Below are 12,502 nucleotides of genomic sequence, written 5' to 3' on the forward strand. Positions count from 1 at the left end.
GTAACGAAGGGAGACGAGTAGAGGGAGAAAGAGGTGTGTGTGCTGACACTGCAGTGGGTGGGGCTGCCGGTCCACTCCTGGCGCTCACCAAGATGGTGAGTGAGAGTGCGCCAATGGGCGAGTTTCTCATGCCCTCAAATCTAGTCATGAGACACTGAGGCAATAGAACCGGGAAGAGCACTGTGTATATTAAACTGAAGTAGTCAGCAGAACATAAGGTCAAGCCCCAGGGACGTGGCGCGTGGCCTCTGCAGCAGGCACTCTCTGGGGCAGAGGCGGTGTCTTCCTTTCTGTCCCCTCACAGTGCCGGGAGGCCCTGATGGCCCATTCCACACACCCCTAGTCTGGCCCTGGCTGCTGCTTCAAGGCTGGTGTGGGAGACTGTGGATGATCTAACCAGGTAGACACAAGGGTGCTGCTAGAATAGGACACTCCCTCCCCCTCAGGTGGCACAGGGCACCTGGTGACCGCAGCCCTGGGGTGATGTGGGAAACAGACTCCACATAGTTCAGCAATGAATCAAACCGACCAAGGCCCACAGGATCTCCTAAGCTGCTAGCTACGCCCAGTAAGAATCAGGTGTCCGGTCACTCACAGCACAGGAAGTTCTATCAGGCATGGTGGCCAGGCACGAGCTTTATCACATGCTAGGTGGCTTGCTGGTGTGCTAGGCATTTTTGGGAATTTTTTTTTACTCTTTGGTCGATGCTTTAAGAAAGTGTTTTCGTCTTTATACAGAAAGCAGAGCTCAGAGGCGGAAGGACGTGTGAGAACACAGGTAAGGGACAGGACAGGAGGGGGCTGCAGGCTGACTGCAGACGGTGCCTCCCAAGGGTGTGGCTCCTTGGCTCCTGCTACTGTGGCGCTCTGGCCTTAGCCCTTGTGTCCGTGGCAGAACTTTGGGAGGGGCTTGGCCATGTGCGGCGTGCCTGCCTCTCCTGCACTGGACCACACCTGACACAGCGTGGTGGTTAGTAAAACACCTGTGGCATAAACAGTACCAAAGTAAACAGAGCTACCCACGTTGCTCCTTGGAGGCGGGCCCCCGGCAGGCAGCAGCTGTTCTATTGCAGTGTGCCTGGGAGGAGGAGCCAGGGGGCTCGAGGAAGGCTTCTCCTGAAGAAGCGGGTGGGCAAGCTGGCTTTCGGGGGCCACCTCTTCTGGCTGTGGCAGTGAGGGGGCTGGCTTTCGGTGGTGAGGACTGCTGAAATGATCCAGGGGCTGGAGGGGCAAGTCCAGGGGCCTCCGCATCTGGAGGAAAGGAAGGGACATTGCATCTCAAATGCCATGGAGCTACCATCTTGTCCCCAGGTGAGTGACTGGAGGAAGGCTGTGCTGGGAGAGGGTCCTCAGCATGGCACATCTCAAAGGAAAGCTTCCTACTCGGGCCCAAGTCACGCGGCTTCCCTGCCGTGCTCTCCTCAGGTGCTGGACACAGAGCCACCGTGTACACCCAAGTCCCGCGGTGAACGGGTTTGTCACTTGTGGAGAAGCCGACCATGGCAGGAGGCACTGGTTGAGCCTGAGCAGGCCTGTGCTCAGAACCAGGCACTACTATTCCCTGAGGGTCAGGGGACCCTGCACAACCGTAAAGGGCATAACCAACCTGCAGTCACCTCACCTGGGCGTGGTGCCCAGGGCCACAGACTGGGCATCTCACTGTGCTCTGCACTTCACCCTGCTGGGACGTGGAGGCAATGCTGGCCAGCATCAGTCTGAGGTCAGCGGCCAGAAGGGAGGGCCCAGGTGAGACCCAGGCAGCCTGTGCTCTCCACTGTCCTGTGGCTCTCAGGGCCTGTTTCCTCACCTGCTGTATGGGGGCCTACCTGCCTGTCTGAGCTGTGCCAGAGGCAGGGCACCACCCACCGGGGCCACAGGTGCACTCGGAACCTTCTCCTTCTCTCGGGCGGGGCAGGCGGGAAAGCCACCACGCCTTGCACGTGAGCAGAGGGGGCTGGGTGAGGGGCTTGCTGGAGAGGGCAGTGCCCATCCCTCCACCCCCCGCTGGCTCCCGCCTCCTCTGGGTGACTCCTTGAGGGTCCTGTCACTACCCAGAGCCTGTCGCCCTGCCCAGTCGGTGCCCCGCCCCGCTGACCTCCAGCTCGCCGTGCAGGAGGCCGTGCAGTTCCAGCTGCTCGTACACCTGTGCGCGGTAGCAGGCCATCTGCTGCTTCTTCTCCTTGGCTAGGTCATAGTCCTCCTTCTCCACCGCGCAGCGCTTCTCCACCTCGTATCGCCCCAGACGCTCGCCCACCTGCAGCACAGGGTGTCTGCTGCTTCAAACCACGTCTGCAAAGACCACAGCTGGAGGGGAGCTCACGAGGCAGAGACTGAGTGTGAGGTGTGCGGGGAGGGGTCAGCACAGAAATGGGAAAGGCCACACTCTCCACAACAGCAGCACTGCGTACTGCTGTCCTGGTGCCTGATAAAGCCAGAAATCCACCCGAGCTTCTGAGCATGTCCTCTACCACTTCTGGCAGTAGCAAGGGTCCTGCTCAGCACAGTGGCGGCCACGTGTATCTTCAAAGTGCTCATCCCTCCTTACCTCTCCCTGGAGAAGACCTTAGACCCCATGCCAACCCACAGCTGGCAGAAACCCGCTGCTCTATTATAACTAAGAGGCCATCCACCGGCAGAGGAGTGGGCTCACAGAGGCAGTACCTTCTGCAGGTCAGCGATAGCCTGCTTCAGTTTCTTGGCGTGATCATAACGCTCCCTTTGGACAGCTTCCCGCTTCCTTTCATCCAACTTGCGAATGATCTGTGCGACCTCGGGGTCTTGGTACATGTCAAAAGCCAAGTCGTCCAGTGGAGAGATATAGTCAGATCTCCTAGGGGAGAAATGCATGTGTCAGGGCTTGTTCCTCTCCAGGGGATGCTGCTGTGGCCGGCGAGCCTTGGTGCTCCATGATGAGCAGTCTTGGAGAAAGTGCTAGCCACCCCTGCATCTGGCACTTCCTATGACAGGGAGCCAGGACTCCGAGAAGTCATCAGGGGCCTCTCTGACACCCAGCCCTCCTCCACCTGATCCCCTCAGGCTGCAGCCCTTGGAGATGGGAGGGCTCTGGGGAAGGGGGCCGCTGCCTGGGCACAGAGCTGGCCGGCGGCAAACGGCTCCCGAGCACGTGCACAGACAGCCTACTCCATGTTTTGTGCAATGGTTCAAATGTTAACAACATCCTGTTAGCAGACTCCACTGACACTCAGGTGAAGTGAAATCACATCCCCAAATTATGGACAGATTTGAAACTTCTATTAAAATTTAAAATGTTTCATCTCTTCTTTACTGGTAAGCTGCTGTCAGAGAAGAGGAACCAGTGCTGTTTTGAATTCCTTTTCTGTTTAGACTGGGGCATCTTTGGGACAGGGCCCTATGCTCTCATAAACACTATGTAAACACTGTGTGCCCAAAGATGCAGCTGGGAAAGAGAAGGTGACGGACGCAGCAGGTGGGCAGCTGCGGGAGGCTCTTCAGCTCCCCGACTCTTGACCCACCAGGGTCTTCCCACTGTGAGGGGAAAAAAAGAGGGACAGCAAAAGTGAAGCGTACTCAACTGTCACTGTGAAGAGTGACCCAACAGGGAGGGGGCGCTGTAAAGCCGCTCTGCCAAGCTGCCCTGGTGTGAATTTAATTTCAAAGAAGCCACAAAATAAAGTCTTGAGTGATTGATAATTTGGGCCAAATAGTGTCTTTGAATTTGCCTGTGCCAGTGAAATGTCAAAGGACAGAGGACGAGCTCAACAACAATGCACTGTAGGGGCCTCAGCCTGTCTTGGACGCCCACAGCCCAAAGAACTAAAGAACCCGATGGCCTTGCTCTTGCTGTGCATGGAGACAACCCAGTCAGGGGCTCATCCAGCTCCAGACTGCATTTAGACACCTCTGAATGCAGAATCCATTAGCAAGGAGACACTGGTGACTCTGAGGAAGGTCATGCTAGCTAGCATCCTGCCAGGGCCAAGAGGTGGGGAAGGCACTTACCCAGCGTAAGTCCCCTCTAGGGCTGGATCCTCCGGGTTGTGCCCAAGATAATGATCAATCAACTTCTCTCTAGAGGTCTTCAGGAGCAAAATGTCTGCTTAGGATTTCGGCACACAGGCACAACATGAAATCCTAACTTCATGATAATCTGATAGGAAGGTCAGCAAGATGTGGCGATCCTATTCTTTTGGAGAGACAGCTAAAATTCTTAAGTAAAAGGTTATTAGACTATGGCTGCTGAAATTATCTGACAACGATTCGCTATATTTATAAATACTTTGAAAATGATACTTTCTGCAATGAAAATAAATGATCCCATTAGAAATACATATTCTTTCTTAGGAATTAAATGGCTCAAACTTACAATATTGCTTTCATCACCAAAATCTGCAGGGTCTCCAATGATATTTACTGCAACCAAAGCAACCTAAGGAGAAGTTAAGTAAACAGAAATAAGCATAAAATAAGTTTAAGAGGCCTTCAGCCCTTTATAACAAATTCTGACTTACACTGTTATCAAATGGGGAGATGACACATACCAAAGTGTGTAAACCATGAAGTGTTACGCTAACATACAGGACATCGTGTTTTTGTTGTTGTTCATACAAAGGATTGAACCCAGGGGTGCTTAACCACTGAGCCACTTCTTTAGCCTCTTTTATTTTTTATTTTGAGACAGAGTTGTTAAATTGTATAGGGTCTTGCTAAATTGCTGAGGCTCGCTTTGAATTAGCAATCCATCCTCTTGCCTCAGCATGATTGTCGCTGGGGTTACAGGCCCAGCTCAACATCATCGATTTTCAAGTAAATTACATAAATTAGTATTCAAATGCTTACCCAAGTGCCTATTTCAACTGTTTAAAGCATGTTAAAACGATAGTAGCTAAACACTCCTGAAGTCATCACAGCCTATAATAAACTCAAGGTTGAGGTCAGGGGTCATAACCATATGATAAATTTAAGACCATGAAAGGAAAACAGAGATTAATGTGGCTGAGGTTATCGGGTCACTGATCCTCCACCGCAGGGGAGGAGTCACTTTCGCATCACCATCCTCATCTCTGAGAACCACTTTGGCCTCAGTGCCTAATCAGGGTGTTACCTATGAACACAGCAGGTGACATGGAGCAAGCAAAGAAAGGCAGGCATGGCTCTCGCAGTGTCCTGCCAAGTCATGCTGCCACGGTAGCCTAGTAAGCACTTCCAACTTGCTCACTTGGTATAAGGTGTGATTTCTTGGAATGCTTGTATTTTTTTTTTTATTTTAATTTTTTTCAAGTAGATGGACAATGCCTTCATTTATTTTTATGTGGTGCTGAGGCTCAAACTCAGGGCCTCACACGTGCTAGGCAAGTGCTGTACCACTGAGCTACAGAGCCAGCCCAAGAATGTTTGTATTCTTGGAGGGGCAGGGAATGTTGTAATTATTTGTCAATAAGACTGCTTTGGACACAATTGATTTCTAATTCATTTATCAAAAGAAAGAGTGGGTGGGAGAGGATTAAGAGTCAGCTGCTGGAGCCAAGAGCCCCCAGGCAGGCCCCCAGTGTCTACCAGGGGTTTGTCTCCTGTCAGCTGCGAGGGTTCATCTAGAACAGTGCTGTCCACAGGGGTGCAGTGCCGGCTGCACAGTCATTGTTTTCTAGCAGACACACTGAAGGAATGGAAAAGAAAGAGGTGGGAGTGATTTTTGTCAAAATATTAACCCACTACATGCAACTGACACAAAAGCTTCCACGGACACTCTCACATTCCTTTCCAGCTGAATCTAGAGCGCTACGGTCATACATTAAAGGTCTTCCTTAGAAGAGAGGCCTGAACATGCAAGTGAGGACACCTGGGCAGGCGCAGAGGCAGGCGCAGAGCTGCAGGTGCAGACGCGCTGTGCTCACCTGGTTATAGGTGTTGTACTTGTTGATATGGTTCTGGTGGAATATCAGCTTGAGAAACTGCCCCACGGCGTCCACATACACTGACTTGAGCTCGCGGGCTTTGCAGCCAGTCTTCTGGTTATCACAGAGGGAGACGTAGCTGAAAGGCAACACAGTGGAGAAGGCGTCCACTCAACAACAACCCACCCCTGGCTCCTGCTGGACTCAGCAAGCTTAAATAAAAGCTGAGCTTGGGATGGCAGCCTGGGAAAAAGCCCCAGACTCCAGTTAGTGTTTCTGAAAAGCTCTCTACCTGCAAAACACAACTGGCTGTGGGCATCAGGAGACATGATCACCTGGCGGTTCAGCCCACCCAATCCCTGGCAGGTGTTGGCAATGCCACATTGGACCCAATGTAAGGGGTAATTCACTGATTCTTAAGAGCTCTTAGGTAGACTTGATCAGGCTAAAAGTCACCATTAAAATTTTGCATTTCATTCTTACCCAAGTCTGCGAAATCGCTCCGCTTGGTAGGGTACAAAATACTCAGGCAAGCTTTCGCTAATATAGAACTCGATTTTGCTTGAGATCATGTACTGGTGTGCAAGCAGCTGCAGCTTTCTTATTCGACACCTCTCTACCATCTGAAGAACAATTTCTTGTGGGAATTGGCAGAATCTGAAAGCAAAGACATCTTTGTTTTTCTGAGCCATGACTTCAGAGTCCCCAGATGCTGTGCTGCCAGCCTCAGCAGGTGAACCCATGGCGCTGTGGGGGCCAAGCCACAGGGCGCAAGAGGAGAGGCTGTGACACTCTGCCCTTCTTGGAGCTTTTTGGGGCAGAGCCAAAGGATGGCCCTGGGTGGTCCATCTGCCAGTTACCCAGCACAAACCCGACTCCTGGCAGCTGTAACCACAGCTCAAGTGGACCTGAGGTTCACTACGGGACAGATGAACCCATCTCAAGGGGCTGAGTAGTGGGCAAGGTAGAGCCCAAGATTTTCCCACAGGAGCCAAGTACTTGATAAACCCCCTGGTGACGGCCTGTGCAGGCATGGAACCTTCAGAAGGGACTTGGAGGGCACACTGGAGTCCAGCCTCTGCTTCCCTGGCCTCCGGGAGCTGGACAGGCTCCTCCAGCCTGGGCTTTTCCCTGCCCCATCACAGGCCCCGAGCAGTAGGCTGAGTGGCCACAGACCAAAACCTCTGTGAGCTAGAATAAACCTTTCGTCAACTTGTTCACAGGATCTGAGGACCTGCCACAAGTGCACCATGCTCTCGGAGAAGCCAGGCTGGGTGCTTCTAATTTTGCTCAGAAGTACACAAGACACTAGGCAGCGAGAAGGGATTAGAGAACCGTGTCAGCCAGCACGGACTTTCAGGTACTGCACGGCCAGGATGGCGGCAGAAGGACCTACATTAGCTAACAAGCATGTGGTAACAGGACTGTGGAGGTCCCCAGGCCCATGAGTTGAGGGATGGGGTGGTCGGGAGTGTGTCCAGTGCCCTGCGGGTGTGCTTCTGGATGTGTGGCAGCCCCGCACCTCACCCAGGAAACACACATGGCAGGCTCTGCTGCCCAGCGCAGCAGCTTCCTGCCAGGTGCCCTCAGGCCCACTGGCCCATAGCAGCAGAGCCTGTTCTCCTGACCAGCACTCACATCACACACACAGTCCAGAAAGTCCCAGCTCAAGAGCATATCCAATGACTCGGTGTCCCTCTCCAGGGGTTTCCCATTCTTTCCAAATGTCATGCTGCCTGAAGCCACCACCACTTTCTCAAACCCTTCCCCTGTGCCACTGCCCACAGGTCACCCGATGAAGGCCACCATGGACTTCTTAAAGCCAAGTGCCATGTCTCCTCCTCGGCTGTGACCTTGCTCTGCTACACAGTTGCCCACATTGCTCAAACCCTCTACTTGGCTCCAGTGTCCTTGATGCTACCCCTTTCTAGTCCTCCTACCTCCTTAGCTCCCTACCCTGGTCCTCAGCCATGAGTTTGAAAGGTCCTGTTCACGAGGGAGCCTTGCCCGGACACCACCCTGAGTGACCCACACCCAGTGGGAGAGCCACAGCTCCACACAGACATCTAAAGGCCTGGAGTGTGATGTGGAAAACAAATGCTGACCCCACCTCCCCACCCACCCCAGGGTCCAGGGCTCATCCACGAGCTTCTACCAGGTGTCCTCTGTGACACTGCTGGAGAGCCCAGGCCGGCAAGGAGCTGTGGTATGTTTCCTGCTCCCTGGAGACCGCAGTGGGGCATCCCTCCACCTGCCATTAGCTGCCCCTGAACACACTTTCTGTAGTGGTGGTGACAGAGTGTCTGGTCCTGTCTTCAGGACTCCTGGCTGGAAGATATTTTCTTTTGCCTTCTTGCCATGTGCTTGACTTTGGGGCAGTCTGTGTGGTGACCAGGAGTACACACATTATTTCCTTTGGAACATGTCTCCTTTCTTCTGAAAGCACATTACTAACATGCCCCAAAAGAAATACCAAGCCACCAGGCATGGTGAGGCACAACTGTCATTCCAGAGGCTCGGGAGGCCGAGACAGGAGGATTGCAAGTTCAAGGCCAGCCGGGTAACTTGGCAAGACCCTCAGCAACTTAGCAAGACCCTGTCTCAAAAATAAAAAAAGGACTGGGGATATAGCTCAGTGGTAGAGCACCCCTGGGTTCAATCCCCAGTAACAACAACAAAAACAATAGCAAAATAAAAAACACTACTACGTCAGTATACAAAGGCATCATAGGCATCATATTAGTGTTATTGTTATAAATATTACCAACAGGGTAACTATTTATTTGAAAACCTTAAAGTACGTAAAATCACTGAACAGGGCTGGGGCTGTGGTTCAGAGGTAGAACACTCTCCTGGCAAGCGCGAGGCACTGGGTTGGATCCTCAGCACCACATAAAAATAAAATACATTGTATCCACCTACAACTAAAATAGATAGATAGATAGATAAACACACACTGAACAAAAGCAGTCAGCGACAGGACCTCTGTGGAAGGGTAAGGGAGGTTCCCTCGCACTCTCCATCAGGGTGCTTCTCCTGCCCTCCTGCCTTGGGCTTCACAATATATTTCTGCCCTCAGTGCCATCAGCAATTGGGTGCTTTTGCATCCCTACCTGCTTTGCTCTATTTAATTTCAACTCCCTCAGGACTTGGGCAGGGAAAGTGAGCCTGTTTTTTGGGTACCCTAAGAAATCAAAGAGGAAAATAAAATTTAATTTTAAATGTGATTTACATTCAGTTTTCAGCAGGACACAACAATATGATTGAATTGCAAATGCCCTACATATTTATAGGTTTTTCAGTTAGATTCCTGTGGATTGAAACAGAGACAAGGACCCTGGAGGTATTGAGCATTAAGCAGGTCCATGGAGCCTGCTCAGCACAGCTAGGTGGTGTGCTGGTGAAAAACACAGGCCTCTTGAACCAAGCAGATGCTTCAAAACAATGTAAGACACACACTCAAATAATAAACATTCTTATAAACATGTACAAATGTTCAAGAGAAATTTGAAAGAGACCCTGGCTGAAACCTGTTGTCACATAAAAGCAATTAGAGGCAAAAATCTTTCCCTGTAGGTGCCTAACCACAAGACCAAGAAAGTGTGCAAACACAGCCTTTGCTCAGAAAAGGGATGAGAATGCATCACCCAGCATGTGGTAGGAGAGGGTCAGTGGTGAAGCAGCTCTGCTTTCTCTTCTGTAGTTGCTCACTTCCTGAGTGTGGGCTAATGGTAGAAGGGAAAGGGCCAGCATATCTTTTTTTTTTCCCCCTTTGGTGCTGAGGACTAAAATTAGGGGTGCTCTACCACTGAGTTATGAGCATGCAGCCCTTTTTTTGATTTAATTTTAAGACAAGGTCTCTCCAAGTTACCAAGGCTGGCCTTGAAAGTGCACTCCTCCCGTCTCCCAGGTTGCTGGGATTACAGGTGTGTGGGATCACACTCAGCCAGGCCAGCAAATAAACGTAAACAAAAAGGAAAGGAATCCCATCACAGAACTAGTCACGTCACACTGCTGCACACTGTGACCACTCTGTGGTTCGTCATGTCCAAGTTACTGAAAGGGATCCATCTGCAGATCAGGAACTGGTGCATCCCCCAGCCCAGCCTCACCCAGCCTCACCTTGGAGACCTCCACCCACTGACAGTTGGTGCGTGGATCATCAGTTCTCGGGCACTGAAGCCATCCTCGTGTCCAGAAGAGCTGACCACGACGAATCCGATCTTGTGGGGCATTCTGCAGGCTTGGGCTGTTTAGAAGAGGGAGACTTTTTTAAGGAATCCACTAACACAACACCTGAGGTATCAGTTCACACTTGGCTGATGTACGCAAGAATTAACAAAGCATTTAGATTTCTCCATCATGTTGGAAGAGTCCAGTTTTTCTGTGTAACACTTTTCTTTGGGGGTGGTGCTGGGAATTGAACTCAGAGCCTTAACATGCCAGGTAAGAGCTCTACTATCCCAGCCTTATCAAACACTTTTTATAAATACTTCTGATTTTACTTAAAGTACCACTTAAGATTTTCCCCCAAATTTGAATTTATTTATTCAAGTTTGACCTGTATTGTGAACTGAATTGTGTCCTCCAAAGACATGTTCAAGTCCTACCTTTGCTACCTGTAAATCTGACCGAATTTCAAAACAGGGTCTCTGTAGATGTAACCTAGTTAAAATGAAGTCCCAAGGGTACACCCAATCCAATGTAACTGGTCTTTTTAAGAAGGGAGAAGGGGCTGACGGTGTAAAACAATGAAGAGCTCTTGCCCAGCACATGCGGGGCCATGGGTTTGACTACAGCACTACAAGACAGCAAACCAGCAAAACACACACACACACACACACAGTGAGGATATCAGGCAATACCACGGGGGCAGGCGCGTGGCAGGGTCTACAGCACAGAGTGCCAGGGACTGCTGGAAACCATCAGAAGCTGGAAAAACAGGAAGGATCCTCCAGAGCCTTCAGAGGATGTGGCCCTGAGGGCACTCCAATTTAGACTAAAGCTCCAGAATAAATTTCTATTGTTTAAGCCATTCAGTTTGTGAAACTTTCTCACAGTAAAAACAAGTTATTTGCTAGGGTACAAACACATTTTTTTTTTTTTTTTTGGAGGGGGAGGGTTAGGAAACCAATAGAACCATGTTAACTAGTTCTCAGTAACAAGCGGGGAAAGGCAACCTATTCACTAGCATAATAACTGCTGTGTAAAAAACGTACAACCAGGAGGAAAGCAGGAGTCTCAGATGCAAGGAGTAAAAGACGCACAGCTGGCTGGCTCATAGGGCATCTAGAACACCAGCCAAATGACTGCTATCATGGCTTTCAGTGAACCTGACCTTGACCTGATTCAATACCACCTGGAAGGTGCCTACTGAGCTGTGTTGGCCGTGTGGCACCGTGTCACTGATCTTAATTAATACACTCTGTGACAGCACCTAGACTCACACATTGGACCTTTAAGTCCAAATACAAGAGTACCTCCACTTTACCATGGTACCCCAATAAATCCAAACAAAGTACTGGCCCTGGAGAAACAGGCAGGAGGAAAGCACCAGCACTTGAAGGGATGTTGCAGCCTCAGTGTGGGCATCTGAAAAGCCTGAAGATCTCTGCATAAACATTCAAGTGTCACATGAGACGCTGCTAGGCTCTGTAAGAGCCACCACGGACTTTGGCAGAACCCTGCTCTGTGGTACTGGCTGATCTTCACCAGACACTGCAGCCCCAGAGACAGGAATGAGCAGCCCAGCAAGTGCCAGTTGACACTTCTCCCCAGGCCCGGTGACGCTCCTGCTCCCTATACTTAACCTCCAGCCGGCACGATAAGCTACAAATTAGATGAAACTCAATTTAGCGACTTCCAAAGGCTGTGCTAGGAAACAATTTCTTTTCGTTTCTTTTAAAACATTACACAATAACAACTTTGAGTCAAATAATTGTAAGACTGAAGGGGCTTCGGAGAAATCTGACACTTAGTAAGTAAGCTCTCCCGCCCCTCGCCAAGGCCCAAGTTCAACCTATGCAGGACCAGAACCACGTTCTTCCATCCTCGGCAACCGGCCCGGCCCGATCCGCTCGCCGGCGGAGGAAAGGCCGCCGGGGCGGGCGGCGCCGGTGCTCCCGCTGGCCCGGGCAGGACCCCGCTGGCCTGCGGCTGCCGGCGCGGCGCGGCGCGGACGGGAGTCCCAGCGGGTACCTGCGGCGACGCGAGAGCTCGGCGCAGCCGCCCGGGGCGCGCGGGGGGTGGGGCGCGGCCGACGTTCTACGGTCCCGCGCGGGCCGTCGCTCCCTCTGGCGGAGTTCGGGGGGCGCCGCCGTCGCCGTCCCCGGCTCCGGCCGCCTCAACCCCAGGCTGCGGTGGCAGCCGAGAAGCAGCCCGGGCCGCCTCCACCCAGCGCCCGGGACGCAGCCCCGCTGTCATGACAACCGGGCCACTTGCGCCCGCGCGCCCGCCTCCCGAGCCTGCGCCTGCGCACGAGAGCAAGCCTCGGGTTCGGGCGGTGCCTGCGCCTGCGCACGGGGGCTGGCCTCCCTTCCAGATCGCTCCTGCGCCTGCGCACGGGGGCAGGCCTCGGTTCCGGGTCGCGCCTTCGACTTCGCGCGGGGGCAGGCCTCGGTTCCGGGTCG

At 52.1% G+C, this 12,502-nt stretch overlaps 1 protein-coding gene across 3 annotated transcripts in view; it reads right to left on the reverse strand.

Moving 5' to 3' along the window:
* Cep104 (centrosomal protein 104) overlaps positions 1-12,321 on the reverse strand; it is a 31,339-nt gene extending 19,018 nt beyond the window's left edge. For 2 of the 3 annotated variants that reach the window (XM_071617278.1, XM_027947703.3), the window contains exons 1-9: positions 12,072-12,321; positions 9,996-10,122; positions 6,357-6,530; positions 5,874-6,012; positions 4,346-4,408; positions 3,982-4,058; positions 2,662-2,830; positions 2,096-2,254; positions 1,024-1,251 (exon numbers count right to left, since the gene is read on the reverse strand). In XM_071617278.1, coding sequence (XP_071473379.1) covers positions 1,024-1,251; positions 2,096-2,254; positions 2,662-2,830; positions 3,982-4,058; positions 4,346-4,408; positions 5,874-6,012; positions 6,357-6,530; positions 9,996-10,108 — 1,122 coding nt within the window. In that variant the 5' untranslated portion in view covers positions 10,109-10,122; positions 12,072-12,321. Of the gene's footprint in view, positions 1-1,023; positions 1,252-2,095; positions 2,255-2,661; positions 2,831-3,981; positions 4,059-4,345; positions 4,409-5,873; positions 6,013-6,356; positions 6,531-9,995; positions 10,123-11,892; positions 11,931-12,071 lie in introns of those variants that run through there. The other variant, XM_071617279.1, reaches the window with a different exon arrangement.
* Positions 12,322-12,502: the final 181 nt, after the last annotated feature.

The sequence above is a fragment of the Marmota flaviventris genome, chromosome 10, assembly GCF_047511675.1.
Source record: "Marmota flaviventris isolate mMarFla1 chromosome 10, mMarFla1.hap1, whole genome shotgun sequence".
NCBI classification, from domain to species: domain Eukaryota; kingdom Metazoa; phylum Chordata; class Mammalia; order Rodentia; family Sciuridae; genus Marmota; species Marmota flaviventris.